Source organism: Rattus rattus, chromosome 3 (assembly GCF_011064425.1).
Source record: "Rattus rattus isolate New Zealand chromosome 3, Rrattus_CSIRO_v1, whole genome shotgun sequence".
NCBI lineage: Eukaryota > Metazoa > Chordata > Mammalia > Rodentia > Muridae > Rattus > Rattus rattus.
The window spans coordinates 95795834-95820232 of NC_046156.1; the positions used below are offsets into that span (position 1 = coordinate 95795834).

The following is a 24399-nucleotide window of genomic DNA, read 5'->3' on the forward strand; positions in this document are numbered from 1 at the left end:
TCACAGATCCCACAGCCAGAGTACATTTCCTCACCCCAGGCTACTGAAGCAAAGGTAGGAGGGGAAGAAAGGGAGACCAAGTAAGGCTTGGGTCATGTGAGCTGTCTTCAACCCCTCTAACCTCTTTTCTGCACAATACAAATGAAACTTGTCCTTGAGAAAGTCACTCTCCCCTCAGGCCTTTGTAACCACTATGCCCAAGCAGAAAACTAACAGGAAAGCTAGGAGGTTTAGGAAACGACACGTCAGGCAGATAAGGAGGTTGGGAACCACAGCTGAGCAACAGTGGTGCACGGCAGAACTATTATTAGAGGCAGGAACAACCAGAAATGACAGGACTGAGTGCTGGTGGTAGGATTAACCCAATGCTCTGCAGAGAACCCTAGTGTAGCTATTTGTGCTTCTTCTGTAGATGCGGTCACAACACAAGAGTGACCACAGAGGCTCACACGCAGAGAAGGCAACATCAACAGTGATGGGAAGACAGAAGTATGAAAGAGGACATCTATCTGAGAACCTGTACCTCACCAAAAAGCAAGCCTCTGAGCCTAGCCAACTACCTCCCTGTTTTTACAAGAAACATAAATTTACAGGGCTCTTCTATTGCTGGGCCTTAAGTCAAATCAGGTAGTGGACGGTTACTCCCACCAGGCTGGAGTAGCTTGCAGTCACTACCCAGCTGTAGACAAACGGTCTGTGGCTGCCTTGGTGCTAATGTTTCCTGTACCAAAGATACTAGAACATGGCGGTGAGGGCTCTATGTAGGCACCAGTACAGCCTCTCCATGTTTAATGGTTTGTGTGGTGGTGTCTTCAACAACGGAACTTTGCTGCAATCTCGTGAAGAACCTATAGTTCTGACAACAACCTGGGTGGTTTGGGGATCCCTGTGGGGTATCTTTGGCAACACCGGGAGAAGATGTCATCCAACCCTGGTACGGGAAGCTTCCTTTGCTGACAAGAGAGGCAGTTGGGACTCTGTCTCTCCTAGTATTTGGTGACTTCACTGAGATCATTTTCATCAACGTATATATTTTAGGAAATTTCTATTTCCACACTACTCCTCAAACACTCGTTAACTTTAGCTGTCTCTCCCCATACTCCCTCCCAGAAGCTCCTCTCCTGCCGTTCCCTCTTGGTCCTCCCACGCCATCCTCCCCATCCACCCATATCTGTCTATTCTATTTCCCTTTGCTAACCAGGTCCACTCGTACTTCCTTACGCCATTCCCACCCTCTGTGGATCTAGGGACTGTAGCTTGGCGATCCTGACTTAAGAGCAGCCACGTATCAGCAAGGACACACCCGCTTTGCCTTCCTGTGTCTGGGGTACCTCATTTGGTATGAATTTTTTTTCTAGTCCATCCATTTGTCTGAAAATTTCACGACACCATTTTTTTCAGCAGATGAGTGATACTCCATTGTGTAAATTGAATGAAGACTGCACCCGTAGCTAGAACATGATATATATCAGCAGCCACCCTGCAACATCTTAATGCGGAAATCTAAAAGGGTATTTTACTAGGTTTTGCTGTTCCCTAGAGCTAGAAGTCCCCGATCTAAGATCTCGCTGCTTTCTTCCTATACCTGAATGAAGTTTGCATCTCTGTGCTTAACTGAGCCAAGCACCTAAGCAACGCATTCTAAGGTGGGTTTTTTTGTTTGTTTGTTTGTTTGTTTGTTTTTATGAAAGAAGAGCTGCGGCGTGAATCAAGACATGGATGACAGAGCAATGTTGTACACCAAACTGATGTAGGACCACTGAGGGAGGTGAACCCAGAAGATGCCTCATAAAAACCTTCCTCGGGAGCAGGCCCCTGCCGCACTATCCCCTCAGAAGCCACCCTGTCTTCTTAGCGACAGAAGGAAACATTGTCAGCTGAGTAAGCCACTTTCTACGTCCTGCGTCGCACAGCTAGCAGAGGTGAATTAGCGCTAGGCAACGGAGTGGCCAGTCTGACTCCGCCAGTGACAGGCTGGGAGGTGGTGAGATTTAAACCCACCCCAGGTTCACCCTCAAGAAACATCCTGGAAGAGGACGCTATAACGCTGTAAGCCCCCAATGTGCTAGAACTCCTATGTCTCAAAGCTCACTCCATACCACACAGAAAAAGAGCTGGTTCAAACCTAACCCTGGCTTTGCAGTGGATGCGTATGTCAGCCTCCGTTAAAGCCACAGCCACAGGTTAGACACTGGCCGGTGTAGGTCAACTTGTTATATTCTCAGATGTCAACAACTATCACAGATCACATTTGTCCCCAATGTGCCAAGTGTTAATGACAGGCCGGCAGTGGTGGTGCACACCTTTAATCCAGCACTTGAAAGGCAGAGGCAGATGGACCTCTGAATTAATTCCAGTCTGGTCTACAAAGTGAGTTCCAGGATAGCCAAAGCCACACAAAGAAACCCTGTCTGAAAAACAAACCAAATTCAAACAGATAGACAGACAAGACAAGACAGACAGACAGACAGACAGACACACACACACACACACACACACACACACACACAGAGAGAGAGAGAGAGAGAGAGAGAGAGAGAGAGAGAGAGAGAATGAATGAATATAAGAGTATATAATGGTTAAGGACACAGGAAAAAAGTCAGGGTAGCCAAACGGAGAGGTCCAACAGCTCCAGCTTGTCTCTGGGACACCCATACAGCTCTTGTTATAAAACATACTTCTGGCTTTATAAAGGCTGTTGTTTCCCTAACTTCCTTCTCGGCCCATTTATCATATGTATAAACAAGGGCTGCTGGTTTCTTTGAGTTAATTTTGTATTCATCTGGTTTGCTGAAGGTTTGTCAGCTTTAGGAGTCCTCTGGTAGAATTTTGGGAGTTGCTTATGTATACTATCATATCACCTGAAAAGAGCGATACTTTGACTTCTTCCTTTCCGATTTGTATCCCCTTGATCTCCTTTGGTTGTCTTATTGCTTCGTCTAGAACTTCAAGTAGTATGTTGAAGAGAGAGAGAGTGGGCAGCCTTGTGTTCCCCCTGATTTTAGAGGAATCACTTTAAGCTTCTCTCCATTTAGTTTGATGTTGGCTATTGGCTTTCTGTATATTGCTTTGATTACGTTTACGGGTGTGCCTTGTATTCTTGATCTGAGACTTTTAACATGAAGGGGTGTTAGATTTTATTAAAGCTTTCTCAGCATCTAATGAGATGATCATGATTTTTTTCTCTTTCATTTTTTCATATGGTGGATTATGTTGATGGGATGAGGAGGGGGGTTCAGGATCAGGTGTGGGGATGGACAGGAGAAATGGCCAGATAGAATGAATGGAAATCTGCAACTGGCGGGAGTTGGGGAGGTGGGGGAACCTCAAGGACATGCGAAGAGATCTGGGGTAGGGGAGGTACCCAAGGATCATTAAAGGTAACTTTAGCTGTGCCTCAAAATATTGGGGATATGAAACCTGAAGAGGCCACCTCCTGTAGTCAGGCAGGAACCCCAGTGGAGCAATAGTGACACTGACCCAGCCACTAAACGTTCAACCCAAAATTTATCCTGGATGGAGATATAAAGTGCATACATACATACATATATACATATATATGTACATGCATATATACATATGTAAGTACATACATACATACATACATACATACATACATACATACATACCAAAATTAAGTTTCACTATCACAAAATCAGCTCCAGACAGGCATGCTGACACATACCTGTGATGTTAGCAGTAGGAGGCTCAAGTAGGAGGACTCCTGTTAGTCTGGGGCCACCCTGGGTTTATACGGCAAGGTCCTATCTCATAAACCCAAACACCCAAACAGGCGAGTTATTACTGATCTGAAACGGAGGTGCAGGGACAGAGAACCTGGGCACTTCAGCCCGCTCACATTTGACAACCGTGCATACACAGTGGTCTTCAGTTGTAGCAACAGTGAGCTGCTTGCACTTTTTGATCACCTAAACCTTAAAGGGAAGCAAGGAAGCAGGCAGATACAAGTCTACTCAAAATAAAGGACAAAAAGCCTACCCAAAACAAACCTCACCAGAAACATTCTCTCCCAATTTTCCTTCATAGCACACTAAGTCTACTCACCACCCAATCTGCAACCAACTCCATCCCTAAATTCTCTTCCTCCCTAATGGACACGAACCTTCTTTCGTGCAAATGTCTCTCCTATAGAGGCCACAGCTTGGCAGTTACAAATTAAGTGTGTACCAGCCTATTATCATCCTTCAAAATCTGTTTGGAGTCAGACGGTCATATCCACTTTCATAAAGCCAGCCCTGCCCTTATCCACCATCATGGCTTTGATTTCTGGTAACTCCGAAAGGAGAGGGGCAGGGGATAGTGGGAATCCAGTCTCATGAATGAAAAAAAAAAAATCACTAACGAGGCAAAACTTGTCCTTCAGACCATCAGACTATCGGGCATGCTACTACCTCAGAGCTGGGCTCTGCTTAAACACCCGTTAAATTGCTTTTATGATAGGAAGATAATCATGCAATATAAGGTACGAGTTGCTAAATACATGCAACTGTTTGGGCCAAGCTGAGAAATGCTTTTTCATTTGTTTTAAGTCTCAAAACATGGAAAACAGACGAAATGCATCCTACTAACCTTTAGAAATGTAATAGTAAGACTGTGTGAATGCGTGTGTGCCGGAGCACACAAGTGCCAGTCAAAGGACACGTGTACACAGTGGGTCTTTCTTGCCCTGAGTTCAGGGATGGGATTCAGTTTATCAGACTTGCATGGCAAGCGCTTTAACCTGCTGCGCCATCTCCCTGGATAACATGCAATACGTTTGTGAAAGAAAGAGAGTTATATGCACAGTAACATTTATGTGGTTCATGTAAACATAGAAAAAAAAAGTTAATTCTGTAACCCAAGAAGGGGAACGGGGGTTATCTCTCTGTTGTTCTAATGATGTCCTTTTATTTTATTCAAGAATTTTTTGAAACCGGAGCTGGCAATATGGGTTAAAAGGTGCTTGCCACCATGCCTAACAACTTGGTATAATCCTGCATGGTGGAAGGGAAAACCAATTCCTTAATGTCATATGATCTCTACAAACACGCTTCAACACGCATGTACACTACATGTATACATACAAAATAATAAACATAGAAAAATGTTTTTCTGGCAGGAACAGCAAAAAAGTAACTGTATCATACCAGATTCCACACGGTGCTAATTTCCTGAGATGATCTCACAAGATAGCCTTGCCTGGTTTTAAATTCACCACGGAGCCCAGGCTGCCTTAGGTTTGTGGCTATCGCCCTGCCTCAGCTCCCAAATGCTGGGGTTCCAGGTGTCTACCAGCCACAGGGCTGTCATGTTGTTTTTCTAATTAACAAATCCCACAGTAAAGATATAAACTGCAACAATGTTACTCATTACATCTGACCTGCTACTGTGAATAACTATACAACAAGTATCTGTCTAAGTACCTAGGTGTCTTCATTCATACACTCAACACTGTTTTCAAGACTCTAACACTATTTTTAAAACTACTAGGAAACAGAACAGTCTGGGGCACTTTTATTTTAAAAGGATAAAAGAGGCAAGCTATTATAATAGATAATTATTTTCTCTAAAATAAGGAAAGTTATTTCCTCTAAAACAGTAACTGACAAATTTGAGTTACTTAGATGAAATTGTTTTTCTTACAAAAACTTCCTCAGGAGGCTTTCATACAGTTTAAACCATTTGCAAACCACAGTTTCATCTACGTCAATCTCTAACATTTTAAAACCACACAAGAGGGAAAGGAAATTCTTAGTTCAGCAGGCGACCCTGAAAGATGGAACCGCTGCCACTGAAGGTTACTAAGTAGCTCACGATTCTCTGAAGACCTGACCCAGGCCTGCCCAGGGCAGAGAAGACAGCCAGGACCCAGACCTGCTCAGGGCAGAGAAGACACAGCCAGGACACAGGCCTGCCCAGGGCAGAGAAGACACAGCCAGGACCCAGACCTGCTCAGGGCAGAGAAGACACAGGCCTGCCCAGGGCAGAGAAGACACAGGCCTGCCCAGGGCAGAGAAGACACAGCCAGGACCCAGGCCTGCTCAGGGCAGAGAAGACACAGCCAGGACCCAGGCCTGCTCAGGGCAGAGAAGACACAGCCAGGACCCAGGCCTGCTCAGGGCAGAGAAGACACAGCCAGGACACAGGCCTGCCCAGGGCACAAAGAAGACACAGCCAGGACACAGGTCTGCCCAGGGCACAAAGAAGACACAGCCAGGACACAGGTCTGCCCAGGGCAGAGAAGACACAGCCAGGACCCAGGCCTGCTCTGGGCAGAGAAGACACAGCCAGGTACGTCCTTTTCAATGAGCTCATTCCATGTTTTTTCCCATAGAAACCAAAGTCCTGCTATTCAGTGTTGAAGGAAAAAGGGTCAAAAGTTACAAGGCTTTGGGGCGGTAGGGCAACCACTATTAAACTATAATTAACCTGAGCTGTGGACAACTAACAACACTTCCTACTTTCTTTTGATCTCATCCATCTTTTAAGAATTACAATTCAAATTAGAGTACTATTCAAATTACAATACTAATTACTGAAGCTACTGTTTCCAAGCTAGATGGATGATAGGCAAGGCCGTGTTATATCTCTCCAACAGATCTTAACCAGATGTTCCTCTGCCTAAGGAGTGGGCAATCTGTGAGAAAGGACCATAGAGACATTTAAACTCTGCTCTTGATTCTGCGGGAGTACTGCTGAGCGCACCTATTTTGTGTGGATATTGTTGGCTCTATGTTTATCAAGCTCTTAGATTTCAGATTAATGACGGAGAGCATGGGATGTTGCTATAGTACAATTTTGCCTCTGATCAATATATGCACAATTTTGAGAAACGATTTTTCGTGGCAATCTAGACACAATTTAATAGAAGAAAATGCATAGGACTCAAGACTGCATTACTGAATGAGTGGTTACACTGTAACTATTTTAAGTTACTCTACTCTGGAACAGATGGTCAGTTCTAATTACAGAGAATAGCAATCCTGACAAACTATTAGAATACTTTTCTGTACCATAAGCCCTACCAATAAAATGAGAGTTCATCATATAATTATCCAGGCAATAGGGCACTCTCAGAAACAAATAACTATTTTACTGACACTATATAACGTCCAAAATGCCTATAGGAAGTCAGAGAAACCTGGAGTGGCATTCAGACATGGAGAGTCACCTTCAGGCCCACAGGTTGACAGGCAAGACTCAGAAAAAGGAAGAAGGATAAAGGCTGCAGGAATCCGGAGCACTTTGCAGTCTCCTCAATTGATCTGAGGACTGGAAAATAGTCGTCAATAAAGAACCCATCATTAAAGTGCCATGCTTCTAAAATTCCACATGTTTAAGTGGATTGAGTTTAACAACCACCCAACAGGACACATGTTTTTCTTTAAACAAAACTGTTTAGTCCACAATCATAAATGGTTAGTGCATTACGGTTTTCATTATGATTGGTACAGAACAACAATATCTGTGGGCCCCAAATGCCCCGAGTCTTCTGAGGAAACGGAAGAGCTTGTAACCTTTAAGACACTTAAAAGTTCACGCCTTGTTCAAGATAAACACAGCAGGGCATGAGATGCCTCAGCCAGGGAGTGTGTGAATTTGGTCCATAAGCACAACTGAGTTCCACCCCAGCAGTCAGACAAGGGGAAAGGAGAAAACTGACTCCCCAAGATGTCCAATGACCTCCACATGCACACAGAAGCACTCGCACAGCCATACTACATGAACATGCATGATAACAATAAAAGTGTAAAGATACACACAGTAAGTAATACGACTTCAGGAGTGGCTTGAGTTTAAAGAAGGACTTTAAGGCTGCTGAGCCATTCCACCGTCAGTAAACTTTCAATGTCCCGGAACACTGCATAAGACTTTGTTCCTGATAAACATTAAAGCATGAGCAGCCCAGGTTGTATGCTCTCTGGTTTCTGGCATTTCTCAGAAAATTCCATGTAGATATGCATTCGGGAAGTGATATTTTTGACCCTTCCTTTAAACCAAAAGAATATTGTTTCACATGAAAAGGGACTGCTGATTCTGGTGGCGCAGACCAGTGGGATATGCTGAAGAGGCAGAGGCAGGTGAGTTCGAGGCCAGCTTGGTGTGCACATTTTTGGGGATGTAGAGATGGCTCAGCGGTTAAGAGAACTGACCTTCCAGAGGTCCTGAGTTCAAATCACAGCAACCACATGGTAGCTCACAGCCATCTGTAATGGGATCTGATTCCCTCTTCTGGTGTGTCTGAAGACAACTACAGTGTACTCATATACATAAAATAAATATTTCTAGAAAGAAAGAAAGAAAGAGAGAGAGAGAGAGAGAGAGAGAGAGAGAGAGAGAAAGAAAGAACACAGAGAGGGAGGGGAGGAGGGAGGGAGGGAGGGGAGGAGGGGAGGGGAGGGAGGGAGAGAGGAGAGGAGAGGAGAGGGAGGAGGAGGAGAGAGGAGGAGAGGAGAGGAGAGAGGAGAGGAGAGGAGAGGAGAGGAGAGGAGAGGAGAGAGAGGGATTGCCCACATCAAGAGGGAACCACAAAGTAGCATCTGTGGCCCTAAACACAGGAGTCAGGGCAGATCAGGAGTTAGAGCAGACCACCGCAGAGGGAGTTCAGTTTAACTTGAGCTCATAAGTCAAGCTGGTATTCTCTAACTGGACAGACCACGACAAGATCTTACTGTCATTATCAGGTTCAATTGTGGTGGCTCTGTACTGAAAAAGTTAGAAGGGGATTGTTTTGTTTTGTTTTATGTTTTGAATTGAAACAAAGTTGCAGGTATATAACAGGCTAGCGTTGCCATTTAGCAAAGAGTGATCTTAAACTAGTGTTTCTCCTGAGTGCTAGGACTACAAATGAGTCCCGCCAGATTCAAAAAAGTTACATGTTCTAATACAGATGTAACTGACCCTTTTCTGGAAGATGTTGTTGGCAAATAAATATAGGGCGATGTTCTAGAAGCTTTTAAAACTCACTTTCATAAAACTATTCAAAAACACTTCCATGGAAATAGCTACAGCCATTATGTACAGCAAGTTTTTCTACTAATTGAACTAAAACAGTAAAAAGAAACACAAAGTATTTTCGTTAACACGGCAAACATAATGTAACAAGAATATTACATGTGTACTCAACATGACATATGATAGTTAAATAGATTCTTTAATATGTTCATCGTTTAAAGTGTTCACCAGACAAAACATTGACCTTCACAGGTCTATACCATTATAAATTGGTACATGATGACAGAGGTCATCAATTCAGAACCAGAGTCTAACCCTTCAATTCTTCTCACTGAAAAATATGCTAACATGATTCACAACAGAGGGCCCACTTTTACAATAACAGTGTAAACCTGTCTGCAGTTTGCTGTCTTCTCTTTTCTACCATGAGCCTAAGTTCTTGCAGCATAAGCTACAAAGGCTATAAAAAGAAAAGCAGAAAGCCACACTGAAATCTTTTTCAGACAAAACCACAGTACCTTCCTCTCTCCACTTCCCAGAACCTCTGGTCACTTACCTCTGCTGCACAGAAATTTCTCCCCCAACCAGTAAAAGAGAACTACACAACACAAACCACAAGGCCAAAAACATCCCTTCTAAAAAGCTAATTTACATGGGATTTCCTGAAAGTCACAGGAATCAGACAGCGAAGAACCTGGTTTTCCATAATCTAGGATGTTCCCCGCCACCCAGTGAAACTCTTCCTAAACACAAGAAAGATGGTGATAACTTTTGAGTATAAATGGTTCTAAGAAGTATTTTCTGATTTTAGTTAACTAACCTCTCCCTTCTACTTTTTTTAACAGAACCCTGAGGTTGTTTTAAATTATTGAACTGGACCTTCTCCCTCAAGATGACAAACAGTTCCATGTTCTGCCCAGTTTACAGAGATCTAGAACCATTTACGTATTTTTTTTATTTAGTTTATCTCATTGGAATCATTGGGAGTTGTTTTGCAACATGGGCTTTTATACAGAAAAGCACAAATCGCAGGTGTGTGAGCATATATTTAATTAACCTGCTTACAGCTGACTTCCTGCTCACTCTGGCATTGCCAGTAAAAATCGTTGTTGACTTGGGTGTGGCGCCCTGGAAGCTAAGGATATTCCACTGCCAAGTGACAGCCTGCCTCATCTACATCAACATGTACTTATCTATTATCTTCTTAGCCTTTGTCAGCATTGACCGCTGTCTTCAGTTAGTACACAGCTGCAAGATATACAGAATCCAAGAACCTGGGTTTGCCAAAATGATATCGGCCGTCGTGTGGCTCATGGTCCTGCTTATAATGGTGCCGAACATGGTGATTCCCATCAAGAACATCAAAGAAAAGTCGAATGTAGGTTGCATGGAGTTTAAAAGGGAGTTCGGAAAAAACTGGCACTTGCTAACAAATTTCATATGTGTGGCAATATTTTTAAATTTCTCAGCCATCATTCTGATATCCAACTTCCTTGTAATTAGACAACTCTATAGAAACAGAGACAACGCAAACTACCCAAGCGTGAAGTCAGCTCTGCTCAACATTCTCCTGGTGACAGCGAGTTACATCATATGCTTTGTTCCTTACCACGCTGTCAGGATCCCATACACCCTCAGCCAGACAGAGGTGATATCTGACTGCTCAACTAGGATTGCTCTCTTCAAAGCCAAGGAGGCCACACTGCTGCTGGCTGTGTCCAACCTGTGCTTTGACCCAATTCTGTACTATCATCTGTCGAAAGCATTTCGACTGAAGGTCACTGAGACTTTCGCCTCGCCTCAAAAGACGAAGGCTCGGGAGGAAAAACCGAGACGTGAGAATGACGTGCAGAGTACAGGCTCTGCGTGTTAGTCCTTCTTCCTGACTGGACCACAAAGCTGGCCACAGTTTTCAAAGATAAAAGGAGATGCTAAGATAGAAGAGTCTTAGGACTAAAGGCTGCTGATAGCTGGTGAACAGGTTCACGCGGGACGTCAACACAAGCCAGCCCTGCACCCTCACAGTTGCCGGGATTCTTTATTCCAAATATCTGTACAGGAAAATTAGCGAAGCACGTGGAACGAAGGTCAACTGGAACCATCAAAGCGAGAATAGCCGTGGCAAAGACTCAGAGACCCACTTCGGTGCCTGGAACTGACTTCTTGATGAAAATATATCAAACAATATGAATTAAAAGCATCAAATTACCTGCATCATTTTTACTTGTAAACGACTGCTTTGAACGGTAATAAATGCTCTCTATTCAGCACTCCTACTTTTAACATCTCATTTTTGGTAACCCAATAACAACTTTTCGGTCTGAAAGGTTTGCAGTGATAGGAACAGGAGGACACACTGGTTAATTCCAGGACACCCTGGGGGCTGAGGCAGAAAGATCATTATGAGTTTGAGGCTAGCATGGGCTACAACATGAACTGCAGGTCATCCTGGTCTATAAAATGAGACCTTATCTCTAATTAATTTTAAGAGGCGTTTGCAAATACATGGGGATTTTTTTTCTTAACACTATAAGGAAGCTACTAAACTACTTTAACAGCTGAAACTGTTTTGGAAGTAAAAATCCACATCAAAGGTATTTAAAAAATATTACCAGCCAAAGAATCTTAAAATAGACACATGGACTCATACCAGAAAGCCATGCTAGAAACATAGCCTATGTCGGGCCACGGGTGCCTCTTAAATCTAGAGACAAGGTCAACCAGAATGTGCAGTACAAAGTACAAGTCGCCCCCATCGCCAACCAGATCCTCTACTGCCAGTAAATACACAGGTTGTGAGCAATGGCATTAAATAAAAGACTCAGTAAAACAACAGAAAAAGTACTGATAAGCACACCTGAGATCTTGGTTTAGTTCTGCCCCACCCCCACCCCTTTTGAGACACAATCACCTATAGCTCACTGTATAAAAAATAATAATAATAACCTCGAACTCCTGATCTTCCTCCTTCTACCTCTCAAGTCCTGGGATTACAGACATATGCTACGAGAACCAGCTCTTCTGTGTATATTTTTTTCTCTATGTATTTTTAATGTGACAAACATCCACGTAAAACAGTTAGAAACGGGCCAGAGAGAGAGCTCAACGGTTAAGAGCATTGCTACTCTTGCAGTGGACCCAGGCTTAGTCCACAGCACCCCACAACATGAGGCTCACAACTGCTAGTAACTCCACTTACAGAAAGGATCCAAGTGGGTTTCCATAGCCTCTTCTCACCTCCGCTGGCACCAGGCATGCACGTGGTACGCGTACATACATGCAGAACTCAGAGGCACACACATTTAAATCAATCCTTCTGTAAATACTGCATTGCAACAGCTGTGGTGACGAGAGACAGGGACCCTGCAGTGAATGTGGGAGCAAAGGCCTGTGATACCAGCTGAAAGGATAATACAGCCAGTATAGATTTCATAGCCAGACTGTCGCGCGCACGCGCACACACACACACACACGCGCACACACACACACACACACACGCACTCACGTGTGCAAGAGAGAAGAAAGGAAGAGGCAGGAGTGGAGGGAGAGAGGGAATATGAATGTGCTCCTGGATGCCAAGAACATGTCTGATTAAAATGCTATTTTTGTACTTGAAGAATGAATTTCAAAGTCTTGTTTGTAAGTTCACAAATACATTTTTAGTCCAAATGAAATAACTGAGAGAAAGCCACCTGTCTCCTTTTTAAAAAGAAATTTGTGACGGTAGGTTCCAGAGAAAGTAACAGGAGCGCCAACGCGTCTGACGAGTGTGACACTGTACAGATTCTTGCCAGGTTGCGAGGTTGGTAGAATGCGGACACAGTAAAACCTGCGCCGGTTGAGGTCGACACAGCATAGCTGCTGATGAGCAGATCAAAGCAGGCATGACACCGTACAGAAAAGGCTGTTGTTTTTGCTGAAGTAGCCCTTCACCCTCTCTCCTTGGTCTCTAGTTATGAAGGCAATACAGCAAAAGACCAAGACATTTTTAGCCATATTCTTACGTTTGCTTCTCATGCACAACAGGCAGTCAGATTTCTCCTAAGAAGAGAAAAAGACTCTCAATACAAGATCAATGTTTTATTAGCCTATATTTTCCCTTCTGCTTTATTCTCAATAAGGCCCGTTAGGAAAGGGGACCTTAGATATATCAGTAATGGAAAGCTGCACTTATTATGGTTTTTTTGGACAACTTGGTACAAGTTGGATTCATTTTAGAAGAAGAACAACTGAGAAAAATGTTCCCATCAGGTTGGCCTGTAGGCAAGTCTACAGGCATTATCTTAATGAGTGGTTAATGGGGAAGGGGCAAATCCACCATGGACACTACCTCAGGTACGGGTCCTAGAGGGTATATGAAAGCTGGTTTTACAAACCAGACAAGGCAAGCCAGTAACCAGCATCTTCCATGGCCGCTGCTTCAGTTCCTGGCATGAATTCCTGCAGGATTTCTTCCTTCATGATGGACAGTAATCTATATGATGAAACAAACCCTTCCTTCCCCAGCTTGCTCTTGGTGATGGTGTCTGTCACAGCAAATTAGGACAAAAGCTAACTAAAAACTGTATCCAAAGTTGGCTTAGTGGGTAAGCAGGCTTATTGAGCAATCATGAGAACCCAAGTTTCAGATGCCAGAATTCATATAAAAGCCAGGAATTGCCACTCACTCCTATACCCCCAGCACTGTAGGGAGCAGAGGTAAGATCACTGGACTTACTAGCCACCAGCTTAGTTCTAGCTTCAGTAGAGGCCCTGTGTCAAAAGTAAAGACAAAAAGTAATAGAACAGGACATACTCCTCTGGCCCCTGTGAATACGTGCACAGGTGCATACATCTGCATGCACATACACACACATACACACACACACACACACACACACACACACACACACACACAAATAGACACCTTACATCAGCACACACAAAATTAATAAAAATAAAAATTAGATCCTACAACTGCCAAGGAATGCCATCAAGTACTTTCCTCTAAGGAGGTGGACACAGTCATGTGATGAAAACAATGGAGAAGTTGATTGCTGATAGCTGTTCAGATCCCAGAAACACAGAGAAGACAGACTGAAAACTCTGCTTACACGGGCCAGCCCATGCAACTCTCAACGACGACTTCCAGCACTCACTGTAAAGGCTCTCCTCCCCTTTGCCTTACTGTGTTTGTTTGGTAAGCTTTGTGTTCTCCAGAGTGCTTCCAGGTATATAACAAAGTTATAAAGACTGTACGGAGTTCCTGGACCCATCTCCCTACTATTAAAGATGCCTCATATGACTATGACATGGTATGCTTATGACAACTAAGAAGCTAATATTGCAGAATTAGTAATGAATAAGCTCTGGGCTTTACAGTTCATTTATTTTACATTTAACATTTTAAACAAACCCAAGGCATAATAGTTCACCCATGAGTGTGCCAGAAACATCTGTGATCTGTAAGCTCATCCTCTCCATTAACATAAGTGAACTGCCAGATTATCCGGCGGTGTTTGAATATTGGTGACACAAAGAACCATAGAAAATTAGTGATCATGTTCTGAGATGAACAAATTGAAAATCAGTGATCATAAGGGGTTGGGGATTTGGCTCAGTGGTAGAGCGCTTGCCTAGGAAGCGCAAGGTCCTGGGTTCGATCCCCAGCCCCGGGGGGAAAAAAAAAAGAACAAAAAGAAAATCAGTGATCATGTTATGAGATGATCGAAAGAATTTTGTAAAGTTCTGGCCTAGTACATGGACATAAACGAAAAGGAGTTTTTAATTATCATAAGACAAAAAAAACATGTATTTAGTGAGTTTGAGTCATTTCGGAGAATGTTCTAAAATATCAACTATACTTAGCTTTAACAAAATACTCAGTTTACTGATCAAAACTTCTAAATATAGCATGCATGAAACAGTTTACCTGGGAATTAAAAATGTCCCAGCTTTTAGCCTCATGTTTGTTCATTACTAACATGTAATATACTATGGCTTCTCTTTGGGATAAACACTTCACTACACAAGCCTTCAACACTAAGTTCCTTTAAGCTCTCTTCCTATCTATCCCAGCTCTGAGCCCACCATACCCAAGGCCAAGTCCATCCCTCCCACACTCTCTGTCATCATCCGATCCACTTGTCAGTCACAATGGTCCTGCTCTCCAATACTCATTGAGAACAGAAGGGACTGGGGATATGGGAAGCTTGCCTTTTTATGTGCACTGGGGTTTCGACCCAATTGCTTCACTGTCAAAACTTGTGATTCATAAGCAACCGTCCCTCTACTTACTCACTTCTCCTATGCCCCGCAAAATCTTACTCATCTGTTAAATGTCAAAAGTACCCAGCACTCAAAACAGGACAAGTAAAAACTAATCAGCAAATGACTTTCAGATTGAAGTAGAGAAAACACTTAGATATTACTTACAGTGACTCAAATCCTTTTGATGAAAGGATATTAAGACAGGGAATTCTATTAAATCCACTAGTCACTAACATCACACTGTACCTTTTCAAGCTGTATCTGTACACCGGCTAGATGATCCAGATTATAGCCATTAGAGCAGTAAGTGCAATTTTCACACGATGTCATTTATGTGTACGTAGAGGAGTGCATGTGATAACCTGACAGCCAATCACTGATGGCCTTAGAAAATGGCTTACCAGAGGTATAGGAAAATGAGTTGCATACTGCAGATGTCGGAGGAGGTCATAATTTGATGGGAAAATTAATTCTCTTGGCTTTTCTCTCTTTCCCAGTTTCTCACCATTGACTGACATTCTTCTGCTCAAGGAAGGGTTGATGTTCTCACAGGATTCTCCGGGCATGGGAGAAAAAATCTATGTCATGTAAAAACAAATGTTGAATGTCATAAATAAAGGAAGCAACACCAAGCCACAGCGACATATACTAGAGCTTCAAACGAAAATGCTCACAAAATAGCTGATGAAAAAGAGGCAAAAATGCTTTAACGTCCACGAAATTAAATCACACGCACACAAAAAAAATCTGTCAGTATCACCCCCGCCCCTTTGAGAAAATGGGAAAATGAACATGACATGGGAGGAGGACAAAAACAACCAGAGGACTGGCCCTGTGAGTGAATTTAAAAATGTTATCCTCAAAGGGTTACATTTCCTCCAAAAAACACATCCTTAACGATACTTAGTAAGATTAAGCCATAGACCGATGCTTCAAAATATGCAAACAATGCTTTTATAAACAGCAAGATTATAATGAAAACCACATTATATTGAGAGACAGTAGGAAAATAAATCAACCATAAGACTACTCTTTAGAAATTCAAGGCGTAGACTGTCCTACTGAAACCACACTCCGACACTCCTTAGACATCAATGGCCCCAAAATAAAACTGTCACAGCCAGTCAGCTGGGACAGGAGTGTAACACTTTACAGAGGAGGCAACACAACCCCATGGTGAGGATAACACAATGACCACGGGTCACTGTGACTCGGGGTGGGTGATGGGGACAGCACAAGGATGAGTCATTCCAATACATGAGGCAAGCAAGAAAGAGAAGGAGACAAGCTGGGGTGGGAAGAGTTAGCTGGGAATGAGAATCAAAGTTGAACCTACTGGAAACTCAGAACCAAAGTCACTTTTAAAGTCACTCTTGTCTACTTCATCAAAAATGTTAGTGGTTCCTGAGCCAAGGCCCATGTGCGCCATAACACTGTGCTCCTGGTAAGTGCCAGAGAAAAGAAGCCATGTTGTAAATGCTGTAGTTTAGGAAACGGAATTTGAAACAGGGAGAGGATTTTCACCATCCTATCTATTGCTACCCCTGTCTATTTCTCTTAAAGGATTTAAAGGAAACTTGAAGACACGTACTGCTTTAAAGAATGACATTCCTTCCCCTGGAGTAAACAAAGCTTTAACTCTACTGAGTTTTTTTAAAGGAAGAGAAGAGAGATTCATAATTTAAAAACAAACTATCCACAATGTATTTCATTGGGCTATTTCCAGTAATAAAAAAAAAAAAGGAGAAACTGAAAGATCTAAGAATGAAAAGGAAAAATGTTGCTTTAAAAAACAAAGAAATACAGCCACAACTTTAAACATGTCCTCGGAGTATCTGTAAACTCATATTAAACAACCAGAATAAATCTGTATTTTGAGCACTATTAGTCTCTCTTCATTTTCCACTGTTTCTCGCTGTCCTAACTCTTTTTATCTTAACTATCTGGAACAATGTCTAAACTGTCAGCACCTAAAAGAAAAATCAATCGTAGTCAAGGCCACAGCAGAAATTGCTGTAAAGAACAATTCTACCGTGTTTTAGAAACAGAGATTTAGTTTCTCAAAGAAAACGCGTGTTACTAGGAACAAGGGCTTCCTCTTTATGTGTAGAAAGAGTGCTATGTGGAGATCCCCTTTAACACAAAGCCAAAGGAGTTTGATGTTAAAACAGGTTCACCTGTGAAGCACAGGATTAAAAGAAAACTTCAGGCTACACACATCTAAAACTAAAGAGTATAATACTTTAATCTCATGAAAAAAAAATTTACAGTCTTAACTTTTCATTAACTCCAGGACACATAAAATTCTAGAAGACATGCATTTTACATGTCCTTTGTGAGTGGAGGGGAGATAAACTCTGTAGGGAGAGAAGGAACTAAAGCCCAATTGCCTTTCCATCACTAAAATGCCCATTTGAAACTGACTCCCCAGCGGGAGTTCACTCGGGAACGGGTATGGGTGTCACCCCAGGCTATACCTCCATCTTCATTTCATGATCCTTCGAGTAGTGCTCATCTGAATTCTCTCCTGCTGGCGATCGCAGCCCCGTGGAGGCAGTAACCGACAAATCTCCTCGCGAGATGAGGGTGCACATATATGCATCATGGGAGAAGACATCGTGGCGGATAAACTCACAGAAGAGCAGCACCAAGTTCACAAATTCTACCTTCTCACATTCACTGTTTGGGTCCGCTGGATGAGAAACAAATTAAATTAGAAATTCCCTGAACAGGCAAAAAAAAAAAAAAAAAGAAGAAGAAGAAGAAGAAAATTTTCAAGGCTTAAGAACATTTTCACTACCCTTTATATTTTTGTATTCACTGTTTCATTTTGAAAAGTACAAAAGGTGGCAGGGGTAAGGGAGAGATAGGAAAAGTGTACTGGCTAGTTCTGTGTCAACCCGGCACCAGCCGGAGTCATCAGAAAGAAGCCTCAATGGAGAAAACGTCTCCGTAAGTTTCCTCTCTAAGGCACTGTCTTAATTAGTGATCAACAGGGGAAAGCCTCAGCCCATTGTAGGAGCTGCCATCCTCGGCTGGTCACCCTGGGTTCTGTAAGAAAGCAGGCTGAGCAAGCCATGCAAAGCAAGTCATTAAGCAGCATCCCTCCGTGGCTTCTACATCAGCTCCTGCCTCCAGGTCCCTGCCTGGCCTGAGTCACTGCCTCACTTCACTTTGTGATGAAGAGCAGTGTGAAAGTGTAAGCTGAATGAACTTTTTGCTCTGCAACTTGCTTTTTGTTCATGGTGTTTTACCACAGTAATGGAAACCCTAACCAGAAAAAGTTGGTATCAGGACCATGTTTTGGAGAGGGCTGTGGAAGGAATTTGGAGCTTTGGGCTAGCAGAGCCACTAAGCATTGGGAGCTCAGTGGGATGTTCTGTAGAGGTTTGGAAAATAGCAATATTGAGAACAGTGCAGAAGATGGAGGCCTGGCTCGTGAAATTTCAGAAGGAAATTTTAAGACTCTCCCAGGACTATTTGCTATCTTAAATTAAGATTCTATAACTCTTGTCAGCTGGGGCTGAAGAGTCGACCAAAATTAACAAGAGGCTGGCACCACCAAAGTGAAGTCTTCGTGTTACTAGGACAATCAATGCTGATTTGCTGGAGATTAAGAAATTAGAGGTGGTTAAGAAGAGACCAGCATCACTGAGGTAAAATCTTCTGGGAGGTGTTTCCTGAGAGCACTAAAAGCTGTGCTCCAAGAGCAGCCAAGATTGTACCTTGTGTTGGCAGCTGAACTTGGTTATGTGAAAGTCACCCAGGTCATACTGGTTTTGAAGGCATAAAGGGGTCACGGGGAACAGGAGAGAAGTTGAGTCTTGACACCAGGAAGAGCCAATGAAAGACTGTTGGTCAAAGTGCCTAGCACTCTGAAAATGCCAGCACTATGGGACAGTCACGAAGAACAGTGGCAGCAGGGGAGTAGAGCCAGCCAGAGCTTAGAAGTAAAGCTGTGTGTGCTACAGAGGGCAGAGCTGGAGAAGTGACCCAAGCCCTTTGGAGGAGCCCAGAAGATCATGTGTGGATCCCAGACACGGGACAGGTGGAACGGATGTGATTATGACTGTGCCCTGATTTTTCCCTTTTGAAGAAACTAAGTATTTGATTTTTTTTTTTAATTTTACTGGAGCCCACAGTTGAGAGATTTTAAATTTTAAGAGACTGGCTATTTTAAAGGGACTAAAATTTCAATGTGTTCGTATTTGCAAAGACTATGGGACTTTTAAAGTTATGTTTTTAATGTGAGATCTTAGGGATGAGAAAGAAAGAGTGTGGCTTATCAGTGATGTGCTTGTGTGTCAGGCTGACAAGGGGTCAGTGGTCCTGACTGGTTTTATGCCAACTTGACACAAGCTAGAGTCATCCCAGAGCCTCGATTGAGAAAATGCCTCCATAAGATCCATTTGTAAGGCTTTTTTTGTTTTTGTTTTTGTTTTTGTTTTTTATTTAAATTAGTGCCCTGCATCTATACGAAAGCAAGCTGAGTAAGCCATGTGAAGCAAGCCAGTAAGCAGCACCCTCCACAGCTTCTGCATCAGCTCCTGCCTCCAGGTTCCTGACCTCCTTCAATTCCTATCCTGGCTTCCTTTGGCCATGAAGAACAATATGAAAGTGTAAGCTAAATAAATCATTTCCTCCCCAACTAGCTTCTGGGCCACGGTGTTTCATTACAGCAACAAAAATACTAAGACAGTGAGAGTAACCAGAATTCATTGTATGCACATACAGTGTGTCAAAGAAAAATATTGGTAATTTTCACCTTTTAAGTTTTATTCAAACATTTGCTGTGGTACTAACATGTTTAAAGCACTGACAGGCAGGTTAAGTTTCTTTTCAGTGTGAGCATGTGAGTGCACTCGAGGGTGAGAAGAGGGTTTAGGATGCCCTGGAGCAGCTGCAGGGGGCTGCCAGCCACTGAAAACAAGTGCTGAGACCCATCCCTGGTCCTCTGAAAACCAATGGGTGTTCTTAACTGCAGAGCCTTCTCAATAGCCCTGACAGGCAGGCTTTTTTTTTGCACAGTTATAACTGGAAAATGTGAACCCGATATGCTAAACACGTTTTCAAGTTTAATGATAGTGGCTCCTAGAAAATTAATGACCGTGCGCCTCTTAATGCCGTCCGAAGCACAGCCTCTCTTATTACTAAAACAATCTGGGGCTGGCTTTAACTACACTGAAAGGGCTGCCTCTTCCAGGTATCTGTGTGCACTGTGTCAAATAAGTCTTTATAACAAAACAATTTAAATACTAAGGGGGCAGGACCAGGATGGGGAATCCTGTTAGGGCCAGTCTTGACTATAAAGGAGATTAAGATTTAGAATCATCATGGAAAAAAGAAGATGCTCTGTGCATGTATGGGAGGGGGTTTCCGGACTGTGATGGAGTGGGAAGACCCTAAGTGTGGGTAGCACCATTCCATTTGGCTGAGATCTTGGACTGAATAAAAAGAAAGTGAGCTAACCACCAGCATTTGCCTCCTGAGGACAGGACGAGCAGCTGCCTCAAAGGCACCTGGAGCCATGACATACCACCGTGCTGGCCTGAGCCTCCAGTGGGGAAAAGACCTTGCCTTAAGTGTCCCTTTTCAGGCATCTCATCCCAGCAATGAGAAAAGTAACTAATGCTAACCCACGTAAACAAAAGAAGGAAAATAAAAACAGACACCAGGCCAGCAGTCAGCTCGGGAGTTCCTTTTCCCTTTAATTCCTAACCCATCTGTGTAGCTCACGTTATGATTCTCAGTATGGCAGCCACATTCTAAATATATCTGAACCTTTGGGACAAGTTTAGAAAACTTCACGGATAAGATCTACAAAGCTAAATTCCTTTCATAAGTATCAACCAAAAACAAAAAAAAAAAAAAAAAAAAAAAACAAAAACCAAACAAACAACAAAAAACTCCTTCAAAAGCCTGTGTTCTCAGTTCCCTGAACATTGTAAGTCAGTGTCTCCTCTCTCACAACAAGCTGCCTCTTCTCAGGGACACTGATGGAGTCTCTCAGGCAGGAAGTGTGACCCAGAAGAGGCAAAGGACAGAAAACATTTTTCCCCAAAGACAACTGAAATGGGTAGAGGCAGCAAATTTGGAACAAATGTGCACTTCCTGATAATCCAAGATGATTGACATCTCCCGTGCCTGGCTTTCTGCTATCAGGGAATTCTCCCCTGCCTCCTCATCTTCCTGCTTCCTACATTCAAACCACTTGAACTGCTCAAACACTTGCTTTCCCAAGGCCAACCCATGAGGAACTGTGTTAGAGGGCAGCGACACTGAGAATCTTAAGAACCACTGCCCAAAGCTTATCGTAAGGCCTCCAGTTGGTTAAAAGAAAGCCTCCCCTTGCTTGTCCCAAAGATCCAGTCAGGCTCCACTCAGCCTAAACAAGGCCCGTCCTCCAGTCAGTCATAATAACGTGTATTCAGTGTGCTACTCCCACTTTTCCACAACCCTCTGCCATCCCTCCTCTACATCACTCCTCACCCTGACACTTTTGTGTTGCTCTAGATAGTCCCCAAGATGCTGTCATACTTTCTCATTTGTGTAACTCACAATAATGGTGAGCAAGCTAATGCTGTTCATAACTGTTCACCCTCAGTAACCCTAATGGGTGGCTGTTAATTCCACAGACTCTCAAATTCCCAGCACCAAAGTCAGAGGACATCAGCTTAAGGAGATGGAGACATCCCAATCGGAATGGTGAAGCCACGCCCATCCATCATCATGGGAATGGTGAAGCCACGCCCATGCATCATCAGCTCCTGTAGGCTGCGGGTCTGTGCCGCCACCCCCCCCCCATCCCCTTGAGTATAACAGTTAGAAACCAGGAGGTTAGAAGGCAGCTCCAAAAGCAAAGTGTTATCATCACTGAGCAGAGTTAAACGTCACAGGACAATACCCTCTACTGCAGTGAGAGACTCAAAAATACAGGAACTAGTTCACCAAATATAAGGCTATGAGAAAACTTTTACATTTTAAAGTTTTTGAATATCTCACTGATATAAAAATAACTACACTGACCCACTGGGGAAAAAAAATATAGTACATTTGCTTAGTGAAACCGATTATAAGAACCTTAGATAAGATGCAGAGAAGAGAAGGCTTAGAGATAAAGGGAGAATTGGGGGAGGGAGGGAGAGAAGGAGCAGAGGAGAGGGAAGAGAGAAAACCCACACCCAAACGCAAAACACCTCCTTTACTTACACAGCGATGGGGCCTGTGTATCTAAAAATCTCAGCAAAACATTCTGGAAAACAGGCAAACTAGATCCAGCAAGGGATGCTGAAGAAATTGACTCTTTCTCATCTAGGACTTCGGATTCCCCACATCTCTACAGGGTAAAGACAAACAAGACCAGCGGGTCAGCAGAGCAAAGGCCGGCGCAGTTACCACAGGTGACGGTCAGCGAGCTCTTACACACAGCTGACCTCGCAGAAAAAATATACAACTGAGAGTTCAGACAGCTGAGGACCACTTACCACAGTGAATGCAATTTTATTAAAATTGGTTATTTTATTTGTTTGCATTTCAAATGCCTTCCCCCCCTTCGCAGTCTCCCCTCCCCCCAAAACCCCCATCCCAACTGCTGTCCTTTTTGCCTCTTTGAGGGTGCTCCCCCACCCACCCACTTCCTGTCTCACCACCCTAGCATGCCCCTATGCTGGGGCATCAAACCGCCACAGGACCAAAGGCCTCCTCTCCCATTGATGCCAGATAAGGCCATCTTCTGCTACATTATGTAGCTAGAGCCACGTGTTCCTCCATGTGTACTCTTTGGTTGGTGGTTTAGTCCCTGGGAGCTCTGGGGGTCCAGTTGGTTGATATTGTTGTTCTTCCTATGGGGTTGCAATCCCTTCAGCTCCTTCAGTCCTTCCCCTAAGTCTTCTATTGCGGTCTCTGGACTCAGTCTGATGGTTGGTTGTGAGTGTCTGCATCTGTATTAGTCAGGTGCTGGCAGAGCCTCTCAGAGGACAGCTATACCAGGTTCCTGTCAGCAAGCACTTCTTGGTATCAGCAATAGTGTGTGTTGGGGTTTGGTGTCTGCAGATAGGATGGATCCCTAGGTGGGGCAGTCTCTGGATGGCCTTTCCCTCGGTGACTCTAACCAAGCAAGTAAACGTAATTTCTAAAAGAGGACAACACTCCACAATTCAGCTAACTTCCAAGAACATGATCTATATAAACATTAATTTCTACAGTATAGCCCTGTCCTACACAGTAACTTCTGCACTGTGACTAAGACAGTACCATATAATGTTCTTTACTCCTCTGCAAGGAGGAAGAGTTTGAGTTCATGCCTAATCACAGTCTTCTGGACTGACTGGCACGTGGCTATGTATCTGATTATGTTATGCTGTGTGCATGTATCAGGAAGATGCATTTATGAAAGTGTAACAGGAGGTATAAACTGAAAAAGCAAACAGTTCTTCCAAAAACATTATTTTGCTTATTCATCACACTTTACCAAAAGCATTTCCTAGGCCCTCTAAGAATCTCTGTGGTTTACGAAACACATCTAGAAAAGATTTTTAACTTCTAATTGCTACAGAATTTACTAAGACCGGAGACTAGACTGTTTAGCTGTAACCAGAACCGTCATTTCTATTCTTTTTGATACATCTTTGAAGTTTCCTATTTTGATGTTAGCCTTTAATAGAATTATTAAGAATATTGTATTACAATACCAGTCATTCAGTCTATCCTGTTTGCAAAGGCCAAATGTTAATGATTCCAATAATAACAGAAATTATTATCTTAGCCATCTCTAAGAAATACATGTTTTAGACATAGGTTTACTTTAGCTCTATGTGAACTTCTCCAAAAGGTTATATGTGGGTGTGCATGTGCATTCATTACAAAAAACAGAGGGAAAATAAAACTAACATTAAAAAGATAAAGAAACAACCTAAAAGAGTTACAAACCAGTGAGAAATACATCTCTAGCTGGTGAGGCCTAGTCAGTCACTACGGTTACCACAGCCTGCTCCTCATGTGTAGAAAACAACCCTGAAAGGCCTCCTTGTTTACACTGTACAGTGGCCATTCCCTCACACTATCTTCACAGTATCTTCAAGTTCCAGTTGCAACAACCTGATGTCTTGTTTTTTGAGGAACACCACCTTGCCAACAGGAGAGAAGATATCTGTCAGAGTATCCTTCCCCTTCTATTCCCCAAAATTCCAAAGGAAG

At 43.1% G+C, this 24399-nt stretch overlaps 2 protein-coding genes across 11 annotated transcripts in view; one reads left to right on the top strand and one right to left on the bottom strand.

The window, feature by feature from the left end:
* Med12l (mediator complex subunit 12L) overlaps window positions 1-24399 on the bottom strand; it is a 320796-nt gene that overhangs the window by 208117 nt on the left and 88280 nt on the right. For 7 of the 10 annotated variants that reach the window (XM_032898338.1, XM_032898337.1, XM_032898334.1 and 4 more), the window contains 4 exons: window positions 22414-22540; window positions 17682-17896; window positions 16541-16645; window positions 15606-15782 (listed from right to left, as the gene is read on the bottom strand). In XM_032898338.1, coding sequence (XP_032754229.1) covers window positions 15606-15782; window positions 16541-16645; window positions 17682-17896; window positions 22414-22540 — 624 coding nt within the window. The remainder of the gene's footprint in view (window positions 1-15605; window positions 15783-16540; window positions 16646-17681; window positions 17897-22413; window positions 22541-24399) is intronic. The other 3 variants (XM_032898341.1, XM_032898340.1, XM_032898339.1) reach the window with 1 other exon arrangement.
* Window positions 6209-11231, top strand: Gpr171 (G protein-coupled receptor 171). Its single transcript, XM_032898347.1, has 2 exons — window positions 6209-6291; window positions 9801-11231. The coding sequence occupies exon 2, from the start codon at window positions 9848-9850 to the stop codon at window positions 10826-10828; it is 981 nt and encodes a 326-aa protein (XP_032754238.1). The 5' UTR covers window positions 6209-6291; window positions 9801-9847; the 3' UTR covers window positions 10829-11231.

Excerpts from the sequence above, each read along its gene's own strand:
- Gpr171 (XM_032898347.1), top strand. The coding sequence starts at position 9,848 with ATGACAAACAGTTCCATGTTCTGCCCAGTTTACAGAGATCTAGAACCA.